This window comes from Hylobates moloch, unplaced genomic scaffold (assembly GCF_009828535.3).
Source record: "Hylobates moloch isolate HMO894 unplaced genomic scaffold, HMol_V3 SCAFFOLD_5, whole genome shotgun sequence".
Lineage (NCBI taxonomy): Eukaryota > Metazoa > Chordata > Mammalia > Primates > Hylobatidae > Hylobates > Hylobates moloch.
The window spans coordinates 131,540,255-131,561,636 of record NW_026652280.1 but is presented as its reverse complement, the minus strand read 5'-3'; the positions used below and the strand labels follow the sequence as shown (position 1 = coordinate 131,561,636).

At 38.0% G+C, this 21,382-nt stretch overlaps 1 protein-coding gene across 1 annotated transcript in view; it reads left to right on the top strand.

Annotated features, from left to right (window-relative positions):
• Positions 1-21,382, top strand: part of TLCD4 (TLC domain containing 4) — a 73,936-nt gene that overhangs the window by 14,435 nt on the left and 38,119 nt on the right. Inside the window, exons 2-6 of the mRNA XM_058439557.1 lie at positions 12,073-12,238; positions 15,669-15,758; positions 17,401-17,459; positions 18,518-18,616; positions 20,296-20,310. Of these exons, the coding sequence (XP_058295540.1) occupies positions 12,084-12,238; positions 15,669-15,758; positions 17,401-17,459; positions 18,518-18,616; positions 20,296-20,310 (418 nt within the window). The 5' untranslated portion in view covers positions 12,073-12,083. The remainder of the gene's footprint in view (positions 1-12,072; positions 12,239-15,668; positions 15,759-17,400; positions 17,460-18,517; positions 18,617-20,295; positions 20,311-21,382) is intronic.

The window sequence follows — 21,382 nt, the reverse complement described above, 5'->3', positions numbered from 1 at the left end:
TGGGAAGTGGGGCCAGTGAGAGGTGTTAGAATCCTGGGGGCAGATCCCTCATGAGTGGCTTGGTGCCATTCTTATAGTAGTGAGTTCTCATTCTGGCAAGAGTGGATTAGTTCCTTTGAGAGTGGGTTATTATAAAGCCGGGACGCCACCCAGGTTTTGTCTCTTCACACATACTTGCTTCTCCCTTTGACCTTCTCCACTATATTATGACTTAGTACCAGAGTTTTTGCCAGAAGCCAGGGCCATGCCCTTGAACTTCTCAACTTGCAGAATTGTGAGCTAAATAAACCTATTTTTCCTTCATAAATTATACAGTCCCAGACCGGCGTGGTGGCTCACCCCTGTAATCCCAGCACTTTGGGAGGCCAAGGTGGGTGGATCACTAGAGGCCAGGAGTTGGAGACCAGCCCGACCAACATAGTGAAACCCTGTCTCTACCAAAAATACAAAAAAATTAGCCAGGCGTGGTGGCACACGTCTGTAATCCCAGCTATGCTGGAGGCTGAGGCACGAGAATCGCTTGAACCCAGGTGGTGAAGGTTGCAGTGAGCTGAGATTGCACCATTGCACTCCAGCCTGGGTGACAGAGTGAGACTCCATCTCAAAAAAAAGAAAATATGCAGTCTCAGATGTTCTGTTATAGCAACACAAAACTGACTCAGATATTTGGTGATAACCATTCACTGAGATAAAGAACCTAGCTGAGGACCAAGTGTAGGGGTCAGGTTATGAGCTTGGTTTGAGATGCATTTGAGACACTGTGTAGTAATATCAAGTAGCAGTAGGCTATATACATTAGCTCAGAGGAGAGATCTAGGATGAATATTTAAACTTTAGATTTTTCTACATCTAAGTGGTAACTGAAGCCACACGTGTAGGTGAAATCACATAGGAAACAAGTAGATAGAAGATGGTCTGGAGTCTTAAAGAACTCTGTTATTTAGTAGCTGGGTAGAGGAAGTGTGGTGTTATGGAAGTACAGGAAGAAAGCATTTCAAGGAGAAAATGGTCAGCATCTGATGTTGCGGAGAGGTCAGGTAACATGAAAGCTGCACATAGCAGTCATTGTTAACCTTAACAACAGCTATTCCAGGAGAGTGATGCGGATGGGGACAACAGTGGAGTGTGGTGAAGTGTAAGATGAGAAATGATGACAGAATACAGGCAAATATTTCTAGAACTTTTTCTGTAAAGGAGTGGAGAGAGAGAAAGCGCAAGTGGAAAAATTCAAGCGAGAGAGAGAAACTTTATGGAAAAAGAGGATTGAAGAAGAGGTAAATCTGTTGATTTTTGTTTTTGCTGAGAACTTGAGCCTGTTTAAGAGCCAATAGACTCCGGTGTGTGATGTTCCCCTTCCTGTGTCCGTGTGTTGTGGGGTGGCGGGAGGGGGGCGGGGGGAGGGATAGCATTAGGAGATATACCTAATGTTAAACGATGAGTTAATGGGTGCAGCACACCAACATGGCACATGTATACATATATAACAAACCTGTACGTTGTGCACATGTACCCTAAAACTTAAAGTATAATTAAAAAAAAAAGAGCCAATAGAAAGAGCCATTTGAGAGGGAGAGAGTAAAGGATAATGTGGAGCAAAAGATTCCCAAGAAGGCCAGAAAGGATGGATCTAAAGTGCACAAGTTAGAGAGGTTGACCTTAGGTGAAAAGACAGATAGTTACAGATGGAGGTAGTTTGTATAGTTGGTAGTGTGGGATATTGAATGTTTTCATATGTTGGCTTCTTCTACTTTTTTGTGAAGTAGGATGGGGGTCATCTGCTGAGAACAGGGTAGGTGGATGGTGTTTTGAAAAGAATAGGGACAATTTGGGAATTTTATTGTGGACTCTGAGAGGGTTGGTTGGAGTGGCAAATGGTTGGAGTGTAGGGCAGCGTTGAGGGCTGTCTGATCCCTCTGTAATTCTCACACACTGGCTTCAGCCTTCTCATGTGTGACTTTCTGCAACAGAGCTCTGATTGTTCTGGACTCATTGCTGAGTAAATAGTTGGGCATATCCAGGATTAGGATTTTGTCAACTCTTGGCAATGGAAAGGGAATTTGGGTGTTAGAGTGCTGTGGAAATGATGGACTTTGGGATGTAAGCTGATTAAAGAGGGATGTGCAAGCAGAATAGGGCTAATGGGTTGGAAAAAGCTGAGAGGTCAGTGGATGGATAATGTTGTAATACTGCACAGCTTGAAGGAAGGAAGGCCATGGTCAACAAAGGGAATACTTGAAGTGTTATTTTCGAGGCAAAAAACGATGCATAGGGGACCATAAAGGTTCATGGGTGGGTAAGGTGGCATGGAAGACATGCCATTCCAGGTGAAGATAATGGACTGAGTCGTCTAGGAGATGTGGAGCCAACAAACGGGCAGGAATATGGCAGAGCTTGACGACATCAGTGAGCCAGGGCTAATGTCTTTGAGTAAGCAGAAGTGATTGGGAGATTAGAATATAACAGTGAGGAAAGGAGGAGAGTGGTGTAACTGAATGGCAGGACCCTAAAAAGGATATAGGTGTTTGCAGAGGGCAGGGGAATGGAGAAATAAGGCCTGAAGGGGCAGAGATGCCAAAGCCATCTCCTGATTCCAGAGTATGAGAGGCTAGGCAGCTGCTACTTGAGAGGGTTGCAGGAGCAGAGGGGTGTCTTCAGCATGCTCAGAAGAGAGGCCAAGGATATGACACTATTTTCTGGGTGTAGAGCAGCAGTTCCAAGGGACCTAGAGGAAGGTTGTGGGAGGTGGAGAGGGTGATGGGCTGGGAAGGAACTTTGAAGCAAAACAGAGGTACTCAGGTGGTAGAGGATAGATCTCTTCAATGGGCACTGCCTACATTTTAAGTCTTGCCTGATGAAAACAGGCATGAGTTAGGGGTCTAGACCTGATGGCTGTAGGATGGTTTTATTTTCCTTGACTAGAGTGACAGCAGGCCTGGAGATTGTATGTCCTGTGTGCTGCTGGAGGTGGATATGGTAGAAGCAGAGACTAGGTGCACACCATATGCTGAGTACTGTTCTAAGTGCCCAAGAAACATTATATCATTTATGTCCTATTACAACCATGCCAGGCTAGTACTGTTGATATTTCTGTCTTACAGATGAGGAAACTGAGGTTCTGTTAAGGCAAGTTGAGTAATTTTTCTAAGGCTATGCAGCTAGCAAGTGATAGAACTGAGACTCAAAATCAAGACTTTGGGCCTGTGTACTTCCCATGATGGTATATCTACTTAACATTTCCTTCCCTGTGAAATTATTTTTAACATATCTGATAGAATGTTGAGGAGTTAATGTAATAGGAATTGTCTTTCTGAATATCAAAATTAAGTTCAATTTTAGACCCCAAATCTTGTTTGCAGAGTCCTCTGAAAGTTAGACTAGGGCCCCTGCCTTCTGCAGACAACCTTCCCAGCTGTTCTTTTACCACTTCCGTGATAGACACTTGGACACTTCTAAAGGGCTAGAGGGTGGTTAAGTTAAACTGCCCACTTGTGTCATTTTGAGTAATGCAGAATAAGTTCCCGCTTTCATTTTTTTGTACTTTTTTTTTTTTTTTTTTTTTTGTGACAGAGTCTGCCTCTGTTGCCCAGGCTGGAGTGCAGTGGCATGATCTTGGCTTATTGCAACCTCCGTCTTTCAGGTTCAGGTGATTCTTGTGCCTTAGCCTCCCAAGTAGCTGGGATAACAGCCGCATACCACCGTGCCCGGCTAATTTTTGTATTTTTAGTAGAGACGAGATTTCACCATGTTGGCTAGGCTGGTCTTGAACTCCTGACTTCAAGTGATCCGCCCCCCTTGGCCTCCCAAAGTGCTGAGATTACAGGTGTGAGCTACCATGCCTAGCCACAACACTTCTTTAAATGTTCAAGGAATGCTGTCAAGTTTGTTTTGTTTTTGAGACAGGGTCTCATTCTGTCACCCAGGCTGGAATGCAGTAATGTGATCTCTGCCTCCTGGGCTCAAGTGATTCTCCCACCTCAGCCTCCCGGTAGCTGGGATTACAGGCGTGCACCACCACACCTGGTTAATTTTTGTATTTTTTTTGTAGAGATAGGGTTTCACCATGTTGCAAAAGGCTGGTCTTGAACTCTTGGGCTCAGGTGATCCACTGGCCTTGACCTCCCAAAGTGCTGGGATTACAGGCGTGACCCAGTGAGCCCAGCCTACTCTCAAGTTTTCAAGTTTTTTTTTTGTTTTTTTTTTTTTAAGAAATCTTGTTCCCAAGCTAACATTACTCAGCCTCTTAGCTCTTTATGACATGATAAGATTACCATCTTTATACCACTCTAAAGGTACTTTGGTATGTAATTAATTGGGAGTATGTGGGACTGATGCTTGATCAAAAGATGCACTCCCACTCTTTCTGAGTATAAATGAGCCTGAAATTTGTTTTTTTTGTGTGTGTTTAGTATCTTCATCATACTGTTGTCTTTCATTGATTTGTGTCACTTACAATGCTAAGGTCTTGTGTGTATGGCTATTATGCCAAGTCCTATACTTTGGTATTGCCTTTAAAAATTTTATTATATTTTGCCTTTATGATTGGGATTCATTATTTCAGCTAATCAAGATAATTTCAAAACCTGATTCTGTTAACTTAATGTATTAGCTGTCTTTCCCACGTCTGTGTTATATGCAGCTTAAGTAAACATACAAATATTTACAAAAAATATTTGCTAAAACAGCACCAAAAAGAGAAACTCGTATAAAATATCAGGAGATATTTCTCAATTCTACTTTGGATCAGTAATTTACATGCTGCTTCTAGTTTTCAGCTAGCTCTTGGGCTCACTAACTTTGTTAATCTAGCCACTTTTTTTGGTATTTTTCATAAGGCTGTCATGAGAAACTTTCAGAACTTTGCTGGAATCAAGGTATCCTTCACTTGGTATTCTCCAATCTACCAGGATCTTTTGGTCAGTTATTTGTGGAGGTAAGGTATAGGAAGGAATCAAGGATGACTGAGCTGTTCCAGGTTGGAAGATGGGGCAATGTTGTGGATGTCCATGTCATTCATTGAGGTACGGCACCACAGAGAAGGGCTGGTTGGGGTTAAGTTCAGCTTGGGTCAAGTAGAACCTGCGGGGCCTCCGGATGCACAAATGGAGCCCATCCAGAGGGTGGCTGACCATTCAGGGCTGGTGCATGGTGGGTGGTGAAATCTAGTTGCACACAGTATAAGCAGTGTTGAAGGTGCAGGGCGTGTAGCCAGGCAGAACCTATAGTATGTAGAGAAGAGGTTCAGGTAGTCGGGGTGGGGGGGAGGTAGTAAACATTGCCAAGTTAAAGGTGTTTATGCCTGATCGCCTTCATTTTCTTGGTCAAATGGGAAGAAAGCTCATCTATTTTAAGAGGGAGAACTAGAGATTTGAGAGCAGTGAATATTTGGAATCAATGTGGGAAATAGGAAAGGGAGCTTGCCAGGGATGGGACAAGGAATGCTAAGCATAATTGGGGCATTCTTCCCAGCTTCCCCCTTCTTTGCTGCCCTTAAAGACAAACACACAGACCCATCCCCTTCTTTTTAGGGATTTTTTACTGCAAAACACTCCAGCAGTGGTTCTCACTGGGGGATTATATCAGAAAATGAAGGAGAGGGGTTATGTATGTGCATGGAAGTGGCACTGGTATTTGATATATTCTCTAAGGAATCCCTGAATTTACAAAGGAATCACAAATGGGGGAAATGAGTGAGTGATCGTGTTTTGGTGGGGAGGGGCTGGTAATCCTAACCTCACCTAGAACTGAGTCTGTTTTTTTTTTAAAGTCAATTTCCTTTAAAATTGACCCTTCCTCCCCTCATCCTCTCTTCCTTCTTCCTCTCTGTCCTTCTTTCCCTCCTCCTCTCCTTTTCTCTTTCCCTCCCTCCCTCCCTTTCTTCCTTCTCTTTCTTTCTGAAACAGGGTCTTGCATGGTCACCCAGGCTGGAGTGCCGTGGTACACAATCATAACTCACTGTAGCCTCCATCTCCTGGGCTCATGTGATCCTCCCATCTCTGCCTCCTGAGTAGTGGGGACTACAGGAATGTGCTACCACACCCAGCTAATTTTTCTATTTTTTGTAGAGACAGGGTCTTGTTAATGTTGTCCAGGCTGGTCTTGAACTCCTGGCCTGAAGGAGTCCTCCTACCTGGGCCTCCCAAAGTGCTGGAATTATAGGCATGAGCCTGGCTGAGAACTGAGTCTTTTGGGCTCCAGCCTCAAAGCATCTTACTGGGATTTTAATAGAAGAGAAGATGTCCTCTTGGTTTACTTTTGGATACCTCCTCACTGTTATGTGTTACCTCTCATGGGTATTTATTCCTTGGAAAGCAGAGAGCATTTCTTTGCACCCTACACTTACCACTTTGTGTGGTTAGGATCAATTTCTTTGTATCCCTACTGGCCGTAAGCCTGTCTCCCTATTTTGTATTCCAGCACAGTGCCTGGCTCATGGTGGACCAGAGACAGATGGATGGACTGTTTTTTTTTTGTTGTTTTTTTTGTTTTTTTTTTTTTTTGTGAGACGGAGTCTCGCTCTGTCGCCCAGGCTGAAGTGCAGTGGCACAATCTCGGCTCACTGCAAGCTCCGCCTCCCGGGTTCACGCCATTCTCCTGCCTCAGCCTCCCGAGTAGCTGGGACTACAGGTGCCCGCCACCACGCCCGGCTAATTTTTTGTATTTTTAGTAGAGACGGGGTTTTACCATGGTCTCGATCTCCTGACCTCGTGATCCGCCCGGAATGGACTGTTTTTTGATGTGAAGACTGAATTAGCCCTGGCAGTGCTGTTTCCCAGGGCCCTGTCTCTGGGAGTCTTCCTGCTGGAAGGGAAGGGCTCTCATAGCTGATAGTTAAGACATGTACAGTCACGCATTGCTTAACAATGGGGATACATTCTAAGAAATGTGTCCTTAACACAATTTTATCATTGTGTGAACATCATAGAGTGCACTTAACACAAACCTAGATGGAATAGCCTACCACACACCTAGGCTGTATGACATAACCTGTTGCTCCTAGGCTACAAACCTGTACAGCATTTACAGTACTGAATACTGTAGACAGATGCTACACAATGCCAAGTATTTGTGTATCTAAACCTAGAAAAGGTACAGTTAAAAAATGTAGGGTAAAAGATTAAAAATTGGACTAGGCGCAGTGGCTCATACCTGTAATCCCAGTGGTTTGGGAGGCTGAGGTGGGAGGATCACTTGAGGCTAGGACTTTGAGACCATCCTGGGCAACATAGTGAGACCCAGTCTCTACAAAAAAAAAAAAAAAAAATGAGCTGGGTGTGGTGGCTATGTGGGAGGCTGAGGTGGGAGGATCACTTGAGCCTAGAAGTTTGAGGTTACAGTGAGCTATGATTGTGCCACTGCACTCCAGCCTGGATGACAGAGAGAACCTGTGTCAAAAAAAAAAAAAAAAAAGGTAAAAAATGTTATACCACCTCTGTGGAGCAATTACTGTGAACAGAGCTTGCAGGACTAGAAGTTGCTCTAGGTGAATCAGTGAGTAAGTGGTGAGTGGATGTGGAGGGCTAGGACATTACTGAACACTACTCTAGGCTTTATAAACACTGTACACTTAGGCTACACTAAATTGATTTTAAAAATTTCTTTCTTCAATAAATTAACCTTAGCTTAGTTTCTTTTTTATTTTATAAACTTTTTGATTTAAACCTTTGATTTTTCTTTCTTTTTTTTTTTTTTTTTTGAGACAGTTTCACTCTTGTCACCTAGGCTGGAGTGCAGTGGCGTGATCTTGGCTCACTCCAGCGTCCGTCTCCCAGGTTCAAGTGATTCTCCTGCCTCAGCCTCCTGGGTTGTTGAGACTACAGGCGTGTGCCACCATGCCCGGCTAATTTTTTGTATATTTAGTAGAGACGGGGTTTCACCATGTTGACCAGGCTGGTCTCGAACATCTGACCTCAGGTGATCCACCAGCCTCCGCCTGCCAAAGTGCTGGGATTACAGGTGTGAGCCACTGCACCCAGCCTTTGATTTGTTTTAGTAACACTTATCTGAAAACAAACCCAGTGTATGGCTGTAGAAAAAGATTTTTATATCCTTATTTTATAAACTTTCTTCTATTTTTACAATTATGTTATTATTATTTTATTACTTTTTTTGTTAAAAACTAAGACTCAGACACACACATTAGCCTAGGTCTGTCAGAACCATCAATATCACTGTCATCCACCTCCACATCTTGTCCCACTGGAAGGTCTTCAGGGGCAGTAACACACATGGAGCTGTCATCTCCTATGAGAACAATGCCTCCTTCTGGACTGCCTCCTGAAGGACTTTCCTGAGGCTGTTTTACAGTTAATTGTGTGTGTGGTTTTTTTAATAAATAGAAGGAATACACTGTAAAATCATGATAAAAAGTATAGTGTAGTAAATGCATAAGCCAGTAACATAGTCATTTATTATCATTGTCAACTATTATGTACTGCACATAATTGTATGTGCTAGACTTTTATATGACCGTCAGTGCAGTAGGTTTATTTACACCAGCATCACCCCAAACACATGAGTAATGTGTTGCGCTGTGGTGTTATGATGGCTACAGCGTCTCTAGGTGATAGGAATTTTCAGCTCCATTATAATCTTATGACACCACCATTGTATATGTGGTCTGTCATTGACTGAAACATCGTTATGCAGCGCATGACTGTACTTCAGACCTTTTCATGTTTCTTCCTACTAAGAAATCAATGTCAGTTAAAGTTTATGTAAACCATCTTGAATGAAAAGTACAAACATTATTTCATTCAACAGGTCTCTGGAAAAGTTTCTTTGATGTCCACAATTCCTGTGAATCAAGACGGACTAATTATATTGTAGAGTTCATGTCTAGACGCTCTTGTAAATTGCTACAGAAGTATTTCCCTTATCTGTTTCAGCTGCTCTTCGCTAGACCAAATAGTATCCCAGCCTTCTGCCAGCTACTAGCTACCTGTAGAGGTATATGAAGTAGGTCTGCTTTTCCAGTTTTACTGTATATTCCTGCACTTAGTAATCACCAAACTCTTGCAGGCCCTTAATATATGTTAGTAATGAGCATCCTTTGGTTTTATCACTTTTTACCATTTTTCTTGCCTGATTCATGCATTAAAGTGAATGAACAGGGATAGCTGCTTCCTACCAGAAGCCTTGGTTTTCTGGGGAAATTTGTAAAGATCTCTAGATTAGTTCTTGATTTGGCATGACTGATTAAGCAAGCAGCTGTTTACTAAGAGGCAAAGCTGAGAGTAGAACAATTTAATTGGCTTCTATATGTTGAGCTTTTAGTGGAAGTCACAGCTTGAATATATGGAGCTCTTTATTTAGTTTTAAATGAAACATTTTTCCAAAGGGAGACTCTCAACATATATCCCAAAGTCTTACCAGATAATAATTCTGTTCAAAGTATAATATTCATCTAGTATAACAAAGACTTAAAAACTCGATTTTGGAGGGAGGGTGGGATGATACATTTTTTAATGGTGAATTGTTTGAGTGCCTTTAAATACATTAAATGAACAATTCATAAAGTGGATAAGGTATGATATGTTTTATGACACCTTTTAACATTCATGAAATAAATGCTTTGTATACATTGAATTTTAACAAACTAAATGAGCAGCCCGTGCCCACCTTCTGCTCTAGGATCAGCAGAGAGCATATGAAAGTCTTCAGGGGAAACCTCCTCACATTTAATATTAGATTCTCCATTCTCTTCTGATTACTGATTATATATTTTTTCCAATTTTGTGTCCATCTGGCCTCCAGATACCTATTTGTTTTAATCTTAGAAAAGCATTATTCTCCTTACATCCCACTTAGCAAATTATGGTGATGCTTAATTTATGTACAAAACTTTTATGTATTGTTTGGTTAATATTAAACCTAGGCTAAAAGACCACAAATTAAAATTTTAATACCCAATAAACATATGTTGAATTAAAAAGAAGTAAAAGAGCAGTAAAGTTAATGGAGTCTCATAGAGAATAATTGTAATATCAACATTTTTACCAAGTACACACACACACACACACACACACAGAATGAGGAAAGAATTCATTATAGACATATGAATTCTGACGGAAGGGGCCCTGTGGGAGACTGATTCTTATTACGATATCCTGGTCGGAAGGGAATGAAGTGGGGTTATTGCTAGTGCAGTCAATGACTTGGCTTTTCTCTGGTGAATTGACTTCAGTAGGTGACTTTATTTCTTTGCATTAGGCAGCTGGAAATGTGTATTGATTTATTTCCTTTTCATTTGAGGATCAGCTTTATCAAAGATGGAGCCATAGAAATGCTGTATATGCTGGATATTAGCAAATGCTTTAGTGCCTTTTTTTTTTGGCTCTGAATGTTCCTAAGATTTTTAGGAGCCAAATAAAGTTCAGCTCAATGAGATAGAAAACACACTTTGAGTGTGCATATATGCATAGTACTATTCTTTCTGCTAACTCGATTGTTAAGACCTGAAGCTCTTTTATAAAAATCTTTTTTTTTTTTTAAGGGATAAAAAGCCCTGCAGGCCTTTTGCTCCAAGAATGTGTGTGATTGAAGAGCATGTTTTAAAAATTAAATTCTCATTTGTGCAGTGACAGTGTTAGCGGTGGAGGGTGTTCAGGTTCTTGGCATTTTGAACAAAGAATCGGACAAAATGCACAAACAAAGCAAGGAAGGAATGAAGCAACAAAAGTAGCGATTTATTAAAAATGAAAGTACACTCCACAGGGTGGGAGTGGGTCCTACCATAGGGACTCAAGAGCCCGGTTACAGAGTTTTCTAGGGTTTAAATACCTGCTACAGGTTTCCCATTGGCCACTTGTTGTACACCCCATGCAAATGAAGTAGTGGGCCACAATCTAGGCCGGGTGTGGTGCCTCACGTAATCCCAGCACTTTAGGAGGCTGAGGTGGGCGGATCACGAGGTCAGGAGTTCAAGACCAGTCTGGCCAACATGGTGAAACCCCGTCTCTACTAAAAATACAAAAATTAGCCGAGTGTGGTGGTGCGTGCCTGTAATCCCAGTCACTCGGGATGCTGAGGCAGCAGAATTGCTTGGACCCGGAAGGCGGAGGTTGCAGTGAGCTGAGATCTATCGCACCACTGCACTCTAGCCTGGGGGACACTGCAAGACTCCATCTGGAGGTGGAGGTGGAGGTGGGGGTGAGGGGGAGGGGAAGTTACACTTCTGTGCAAAGGAAGACTTTGCTGGCAGTCAGTCAGATTGGTTGGGGAAAGCAACCAATCAGAGGCTGAAACGAAGTTATAAAGTTATACTCCTATGTAAACGTCTGATTGGTTGTGGAAAGCATCCAATCAGAGGTACTTTCAGTTTTCCATTTGCCACTCAGAAAAGTGAGGGAGGGGTTTTCAAAGGGAGTAACCTCCTGTTATTTTGTTACTTAGGTGTGTAAAGTTGGGCTTTTCTGTTTGATTTAGTTCTAGGAAGTCAGTATGAATTGGCCTTAGGTTCCCTGCCTCCAGACCCTATTGTCTTGCCTCAACAGTGCAATGGCTCTTTTCTAAGACTATGTTCTTCTTAAGATTTTAATTTTGTCTTAAATGTTGTTTGTCCTGCTGCAAAATTAGTTTTTTAATTATGGAATTATTTTTTGTTTTGTTATTACAGGCAGTGTTAGTTCTATGATTTTTGGCTTGATTGTTTCTTAGAAATTATGTAACCAACTCTTTTATATCATAGATGAGAAATCGAGGGATAAAGAAATCAAGTAATTTGTCCTAAATTTAATTGAAATATTATTAGAAGAATACTTTTTACTTATAGTACTTGAAATTCCCTGTTAATGTTAAGACTTAGATAATTTTGAATATCATGATGTTAAAATTATAAATGACACCTCTAATATTGAGATCTTTAAGATAAAACAGACATAAGATACATGACAAATAGATGGTAAAGGTGAAGAAATATACAAAAGGTCAAAAATTCTTATAGTTTCTTTATATTCTTACATTTGTTCTAAATTTTAAAAATTACTAAAATTACAAGACATATTTCTTAAAATAAAAAAATTACTCTAGGTTTATTATGAGATAACAATTTATAGCTGTCATTTATCTTAACAGGTTGAAGAAATATGGAGATCAACACAAAACTGTTCATCAGTGTTATCTGTACCAGCTTTTTCACCTTTCAGCTTCTTTTCTACTTTGTAAGTTACTGGTTTTCAGCAAAAGTTTCTCCAGGTTTCAATAGTCTCAGCTTCAAAAAGAAGATTGAATGGAATTCAAGGTAAAGCATATGAAAATGTAATTGATGAAAAGAAACTAGTTTATGAGATAAAATTATTTAAAATATTTCAAAAAAGTATTTAGGATTTAATGTAAGGTCAAATTTTTATTTGATCTTAGGAATAAAAGGAAAAACAAGTAGATGATCTCATGCAAAAAAAAGTTTAAGAATTCATATATTGAAAGATGTTAGGAGAAATTTACTTAAGTTTCTGAGGAAGTGTGTGAAGATGAAGTAGACTCCAGCTGACTGTGGATGAATACTAGTACTTTCGTGTTCTTCTTTGAAATATTTATAACAAACATATTCTTTGGGAACGAAGATGGAAGAAAAAAGTAGTTGTACTTTTGAGTAGCTTATACCATACAGCATTGGCCAACTTAGCCAGACCTGGGGCAGTTAAACTCTACACACCAGGGAACAAAGTGTACAGTCAGTGCATATGAATCTTTTAATGAACTTTGCATTATAATTTAGAGCCCCCCAGCATTTATTATTTTGTTATATAATTTTAAAGTAAAAATTTCTTTTTAGTTTTTTTTTAAACAGAAAAGTAAATGGAGAAAGAATTAGACATCTATTGATAGATTTCTAAATCTGCTGGAGTTTTATTTTTATTTTATTTATTTATTTATTTGAGACGGAGTCTCGTTCTGTCGCCCAGGCTGGAGTGCAGTGGCACAATCTTGGCTCGCTGCAACCTCTGCCTCCTGGGTTCAAGCGATTCTCCTGCCTTAGCTTCCTGAGTAGCTGGGATTACAGGCATGTGCCACCATACCAAGCTAATTTTTGTGTTTTTAGTAGAGACGGGGTTTCACTATGTTGGCCAGGATGGTCTCGAACTCCTGACCTCAGGTGATCCACCTACCTTGCCCTCCCAAAATGCTGGGATTACAGGCGTGAGCCACTGCACCCTGCCAGAGTTTTAAAAAGTTGGTTGCAATTTTTTTATGTGTGTACAACTTATTAATCTCACAAGATTTCAAACACAAAATGGCTCTGATGACTTCTTCACGTGCCTTAGAGCATTTTATGTCCCCAAACATCGCTGTGCATTTGTAAACCTCAGTGAGTCAGAGCAGCCATGGCCATATTTTTTGTTGTTGCTATTTAGTTGAAGTTAATACTAACCATAAAACGGATTCAGCAAGTCTCTAAAGTTTGCTATAATTATCTTTCATTGAAATTTCCTTTTAAAATTCAAGAAATTCTGTCAGTGTCTGAGTATTTATTTGAGAATGGTCATATTTGATTTGAAATTCCCTTTCTTTGAACCAAATTGTTTTGCAGGCATCTACTTTTATGATTCAGACTGTGAATTTAATAAGACTCTAGTTTTTTTTTTTTTTTTTTTTTGCACTTTACAGTGATGTATCAGGGTCATACATGTCAAAGTTCTTTTCACCCAAAAAGCAAGAATTATTTCTCCACATATTTTCAAAAAATAAGCAGTATGATTATTTTGTCTTAAGACTAGCACAAAAATACTGTTCAAATGCGTTATACTAGAGATACCATTACTTTAAAAAATCTTTTCTAACATATGAAGATAGATGGAATGGTAGGAAAGAGAAAGGGGTACATACATTCTCAGAAGTGAATCTGAGGCCTGAGTGTCAGAAATAAAAAGTTAGGTTTTCAGAAGGGAGCTTTTTGACTATGGTTACCAAGCAGTAAAACAAGTTTGTAAGAGAGATTATATATTTTTAAATTTTATATAATTTTTGAATAGCAATAGAGAGTGAGCTGTATGACCATTTAGATGTAGTATTTTATTTGATATCAAGGAATTTAATTTTTTTTTTTTTTTTGAGACAGAGTCTCGCTCTGTTGCCCAGGCTGGAGTACAGTGGTGCAGTCTCTGTTCACTGAAACCTTTGCCTCCCAGGTTCAAGTGATTCTTGTGCCTCAGCCTCCCGAGTAGCTGGGATTACAGGCGTGTACCACCGTACCCAGCTAATTTTTGTATTTTTGGTAGAGACGGAATTTCACCATGTCGACCAGGCTGGTCTCAAACTCCTGACCTCAGGTGACCCGCCTACTTTGGCCTCCCAAAGTGCTGGGATTACAGGTGTGAGCCACCATGCCTGGCCAAGGAATTTACATTTTTATCCTGTGCTCAAGGTGCGCTTGGCATGAAAATTATAGACTTGTAAACCAGATAAATTGGATTAATTATTCACATTTCAAAATGATTCTTAGGTATTATAAATGATACTTGGTCAATGCCTTTAAATTAGTGAGAATCTTTGCTTATTTAAAATATGGCTTGATTTAGCATGATACATCTATTTTGTAACACGCTATCAGGTCAAGTATATTGGTTTCTCAAGTTACAATGAAATTTTCTGATATCAAACATAATATTAGTTGATATATTTTACTTACTTTTAAAGATTTGGGATCATATTGTAGAGAAAAATTTATTGCACACCAGTAATTTTTAGAGAGAAAACTTTGCTGTACCTCTCATTTTTTATCCTAATGAAAAGAAAAGAAGCTTCATTACTTGTGAACTTCTCGATAAAGATGTGAGAAATCTGAAATTGTTGGGTAAAAAAACTTTATTGTATGGATAAATACACAGTATCCTAAGTATAGTTCTTTAAGTAACATAGAGCTTGGGAATTAGTCACATCATTAAATTTATTAACAAGATATATTCATAGAAACTTACGGTTTTTATGTTAAACTTATTCCTTCTATAAAAGAAAACTTGACCTGGATCTTGAGAACATTGTGCTTTCAGTTGGGTGTTTCTTTTAAAAACAAATTTTCCGTATAAATTTATGGTCCTCAATTTTTCTGTTTAGAAATGTTTTCATAATAATGATAAAGAGGGACTAAGAATAGCTACCCTTGCTTTCTTACAAATTTGTTACAAGAATAAAGTGCAATAGTGCATGTCAACGTACTTTAAAAACTGAAGCCTCCCAAGATAATAAATCTTCATATCATGATTCATTTGAATTGTTTTAAGGATATGGAGTTTGTTAAAGCCAGTAGATCTGGAAGTCATTCCCAGCTGATTGGAGCAGGAAACTTATCCTGCATTGATGCTGTTGGGGCTGGAGCTTGGAGTCAAGGGTAGTGGGCTTGCCAGTTGCCATCTGTCTGCATAAAAGTCTGTCAGCTGCATCATCATGTATGCATCTATCTGTCTTAGAACTTTTAACCGATAAGTGATTCACCATTCTCTAGCAGGAAATTGTAGGCCTTGGTATCTTCCTCGTTCTTTATTCCAAAGTAAAGCTGTGGCCTTTGGATTTCTAAATGGCAAGAAATGGCAATTTTGCATTATACTCTCCGTTATACTCCACCTCTGTATATAAATGCTTCCAGGTATAACTTGTTCAGAATGTTCTATGTCTTGTCAGAATTAAGTTTTATTGCAAAGAATCTAAAATCTTTGTGTGCATTTTAATTTCAGGGTAGTATCCACATGCCATTCTTTGGTGGTTGGTATTTTTGGCCTGTACATTTTCTTATTCGATGAGGCTACTAAAGCTGATCCACTTTGGTAAGCTGTTTTTTTTTCTAAGATTGCCAATTTCATTTATGTTTTGATATTAATTATTTATAAGAACATCACTTACTTTAAAACAGAAAACATATTGATGGTATATGCCTTATTAAAATGCTTGTGCTCAGACATTCTAGCAAAGTGCATTTAAATGATTTATTTTAGATTTGAACACAAATGAAGGCCATTTTGCCTTAGTGTAGCAATTGTTATCCCAAACAAGGAGAATATGATGATAATTTAAACATTTGTACTGTGTTAATGAGTAAAGCCAAGTTATTGTAGTCACAGTTCTGAAGAAAAATAAATCATTATTGAGATAAGGTGGTCAACTTGGATAATATCTACTTAAGACTTTTTTGTCTCCAATTTATGTTTGACTCATTTGATATCAAAGAGATGAAATGAGAGTTACAGATGGCCATGTGATAGGAATTTAGTACCACAGGATTTGAAACACTAATGCACTAATGATAACTGTGTTCAGCAGTAATAGGATAGCATGTAAGATGGTCCTTTTAGAAAAATTTAAATGTCATTCCAATGGCAGAAATTTTGCAAACTGTTTCCTGGTGTTATATGAGAGGGCTTAGTTCAGCCTAGTTTGAGAGAGCAGGCATGTTTGAAGAAGCACTGCATTGAGATGAGTTGGTTGTGGGCTCCGGGGGATGTAGGACAGTGTAGCCTGTTCTTTTGACCACCACCATTTGACTGCAAGGACGTTTTTCTATTCATAAATATAAAATTATTCCCATAAGAATAATATCAGTATTGATACATTTTCATTGGGATGCGGTTTTTCAAAGAGAATTAATTTAGTGAATTTAATTCCATGACTAGGTTTTTAAATAGTCTACCTACAAAATTACTAGCTTGCATGCTGTCACTCATAGGTGGGAATTGAACAATGAGAACACATGGACACAGGAAGGGGACTGTGGGGTGGGGAGGGGGGGGAGGGAATAGAGGATATACTTAATCTAAAGATCCAACATGGCACATGTATACATATGTGACAAACCTGCACATTGTGCACATGTACCCTAAAACTTAAAGTATAATAATAATAAAAGAAAAAAAAAGAAAAAATAAAAGAAAAAAATTTTCATTTTCATTTTACTAACATGACCATCAGCAAAATAAAACCAATTCTTTTGGGAAGTAAATTTCATAACAAAGATTTGATTCATTGTTCAAGTTCTGCCTTATCAAACTTTGACATAATTTTTGATAGTTTTGTATTTTATGTCATGATTTACTCCAGGTCAAATTTTCCCGGTTATATTTACAGATCAAAATTTGTAAAGAAGGCACAACTTGTGCTAAATCTTTGTATTAAATATTTGTAGTTCAGCTATTTTAGTTAGTGTTACTTTCACTAGTAGTTCACTTACTATGTAACTATCTTACTATGTAAGATAACAGCAGTAGTTATCTTAGTGCTAACACCAGTACCACATGATGCGTCACAGTTCGGCTAAACTGTCATTGTGTGTTTTGCAATTTTATTTGAAGATGACAGCTTACCATTTGAGAATCTATAGAAAGCAATTTCGTTGTATTTAAATCTCTATAGAAAAAAGAAGTAGCGGTTATCTATAATCTATATATTTTAAAAGGAACCTTTTTTGTTTTTCAGGGGTGGTCCATCACTTGCAAACGTGAATATTGCTATTGCCTCAGGCTACCTCATTTCTGGTATGTGAGATGTTGTTTTATTGTCTAATTCTTTGTAAACTACTCAAGGAATTATACAAAGAATACATGGTCTATGCTTTTGGTTTATTTGAGAGATAGCATTTAGGAAGCATACAGAGGAAGAAAATACCTGCTATGATGGTAGAACATGAAATATCTTTTCATGAAATGGTTTTCTGTTTCTCACTGAAGATCAGAGTTACAGAGTGATGCCTCAAACAACTGAGGCCTGGACATTTTTTATCAGCAAGGATATGGTCCCTCTTTGTCCTAATGAGGCTCTTAAGTGTAATGCCTGTGAAACTAATGAAGTTTAACTTTTAGGGTCCCTCACTTGCAAGAGTTCTTGAAATGTGTTCCAGTAGTCATGGTTTTGTGTTGTTTTTATAAAATTTGCATAAGTAAGCTTTTTTCTTTGTTTTTCTTTTTAATAGTTATAGTTTTTGGTGGTGTTACTATTTTGAATTAGTGTTTAATTGCATTCTTTTTTATTTTTAAAATGTTTTTTGTACAATTTGTTTTATAAATGAGTTGGTCATTTTGTACCTTCCCTATGACCATCTTATCTCTGTTTGAATTATTGTAGTGACAAAAATCAGTCACTTAAGCTTATTTAAAATCATTTCTATTCAATAATATTTTTTGTTTATTTTAACTCTGGAAACAAGTTATTCATTTATGCTTTCAACAAATATTATATTACATATGATTAGGTTGGTACAAAAGTAATTGCAGTTTTTGTGATTAAAAATAATGGCAAAAATCGCAGTTACTTTTGCACCAACCTATATGCCAGGCCTTGTGCTAGATTCTGAGGGTATAAAGATGCTCACAACCTGGCCCTTGTCTTAGAGGAGCCACAGGAGAGTGGATGAGACAGGCATATAGGAGCAGAGATTTTATGGTAAAGTAGATAATCAGACTAACTGAGGGATGAACAAAGTGCTGTGGGCTCAGAGTGGACAGCGATGAGTTGGCAGGAGAAAGAGTTCAATACATTTGGAAAACAGTGCTACCTTCTTCTTATGTGATACCATACTCACTTTTCTTTCTTACAGATTTGTCCATTATAATTTTGTATTGGAAAGTGATTGGTGACAAATTTTTTATAATGCATCATTGTGCGTCCCTGTATGCATACTACCTTGTACTGGTGAGTTCCAGGATTTTCTGTAGCCTAACTGGCAGACAAGATTGGGAATAGTGATGTAAAGGTGAACATAAATCTAAACATACAATTCTTAGTTTTTAAAGACCATCTCCAGATGCATTCAGGGATTGCTTTTGTGATATGCTATCTTGTGTATTAACTAAAATAATACCTTTATGTGTGTCTGTGTTGGTGTGTCTGTTTGTATTCATAGATTTTGAGACAGGCAAATGACCCTAATTCTTTGAATTTCCATTTAAAACCTTCAGGATTGTGTAGCTATAGATATTTGTCTGTATTTCTAGATGCATTTATGCTTTAACAGCAAAGAGTATGAGCCAGCGAAAATACTTCTTTTCTGTTTAATTCCATGTGCAATTACATATACATAATTACATTTAAGTAGGTTGGAGCAGTGGAGAAATCTTGCTCAGACTTTATCAGAACTCCAAGACCAAGGTTAATAGAGGATTCTTCCAACAGATCTCAGGCAGTAAAGCATATTAAATTATATATCTAAAATTTCTGCATATACATATGTAAACTAGCAACCTTATATTCCTTGTATTTTTGTTAGGTTCCTCTAGAATCAATTGTTTTTCAACATAAATATACCAACAAGCTCAAGGTAGATGTTGCAACTGCAATTTTTTTCCTAAAGATGGTTGCTTTTTTGATATGTCTATGTTCTATTGTTATAGTTTAAAATTTATGTTTTAAAGTGAATCTATTCATAGGGAAACAAAATAAGAAAAGTTAGATGAAATGATGAATGTTAACAGATGCTATAAGGATCCTATGTTATTTACCAATCTTACAGTAGTTACTCATTGACTATAAGAGGGTTTTTTTCTATGTAGTGAATTCCCAGGTCATTTTGTGCATTTTGTTATTCCAAGTAAAGCTAACAAAAATAATAATAATTATAATTTTGGGGGGGTAAATGATCATGAAATTCTTATCACTTATGCAATAATGAGAACTTGTATTTGGAAAGCACTTTGACTTCATACTTATGTAACCATTTAAGCTATTTGCAGTAAGCTTTTTTTCTTAAATGATTTTGTTATTAGAACAAAGTAAAACTTAAAGTGATGAATAGAAGCAAGTTCCCTGTAGGTTTAAAATGTATCCTTACTGAAGAAATAGTTGAAAAGTAAGATTCTTTGGAATTTAAGGTATTATAGGTTATATAATGTCTTGATTGCTATTTTTGTATCTTTCTACTATATTTACTGACGTTTTAAAATTCTCTGGCAGAGCAGTTTAGAGCTTAATGAATCCTCTTCTGTCTATATAGAGAGGTACAAATCCTACAGCCTTTTTTCCTGATACTCATCTTTCATCCCTGGAGCAGGATACTAATTATCAAGGAAAACCTGACAAGCTGATCTCTTATTCTAAGAGAAATGAACACATTTATGCTTTAATCCCCAATTTTTAAGGACAAACTACCATCCTTTGTACACCCTTTCTGACTACTTTGATAGCCTTCATTATTTTGTGTATGTGTTCCTTGTGAATCACCTTCTATCTCCAATTAAACCATGCCTTTAGATAATGAGTTAGAATATATTTGGAAAACATTTAAACTTGAAAATCATTCAATATGCATCAATTTCCAAGCCCACCATATTATTATTATTATTATTATTATTATTATTATTAATTTTCTCTTTTTTTGAGATGGAGTCTTGCTCTGTCGCCAGGCTGTAGTGCAGTAGTGTGATCCTGGCTGGGCAGAAGGGATAATGGGGAATTATTGTTTAATGGTACAGTTTCCATTTGGGAATATGGAAAGTTCTGGAGATGGATGGTGGTGATGGTTGTATAACAAAATGAATGTACTTAATGCCACTGAATTGCACACTTAAAAGTTGTCAAAAGGGTAAATTTTATGTCATATATATTTTACCATAATAAAAAAGTTAAAGCAAGCTTATGAGATAACTGAAACAAAGGAAGGAGAACTAATAACATATTGGACAATGTTATTACATTTTTAGAAAGGCTTCATCCTGGAACTATAAACTGAAACAAATGGGTGGAACTTAATAATGATAAATGTTAAGTTTTGCATTTAGGTTCAACAGTGCATAAGGATAAAGAATGACCTGGAGGTGGTAGATGACTGCATCTCGGTTATGCCAGTTTATCACATCTGCTAAAACAGAAAGCTTTTTCAAATTTAGATTCTATTAGAGGAGGCATGGTATCCAATTCACACGTAGTTTGCCCGGTCAGACCACATCCAAGATCATCATCATCTGAAGTCCCTAAACTTGCATGTATCTGGAAGAGAGCTGCTAGTTAACTGTAGAGAAGAGATATTAGATTAGGTAGCTATTGTCTTATAACAAACAATTGAAGGACCTGGAGATGTCAGCCTAGAAAAGCTAAGAACTAGAAGGACATGATGGCCTTGAAATGTCCCTGGAAATGTGAAAGGACTACTAAGTGGAAGGGGGAGTAGACTTATTCTGGATTAATTCTGATGTTGGGACTAGGACCAATGGGGTAGTAAAGAGAGGTAGGGGAGACTTCTATTTTATGGAAGAAAGACATCCTCAGTGATTGGAAGATTATCACAATGGAAAGACCTTTTAAAGTGGCTATTCTACCATAAGATAGCTTTAATCAGATAGATATAAAAGTAGATACAATCAGCAGAAGCTTCAGGTAGGAGCTTGCACTAAATAATCTTTAAGGTTCTATTCTAATTCTGAGATTCTGTGATGCACCTGTTTTGTTGAAATGATTTGATTTAGTTCTA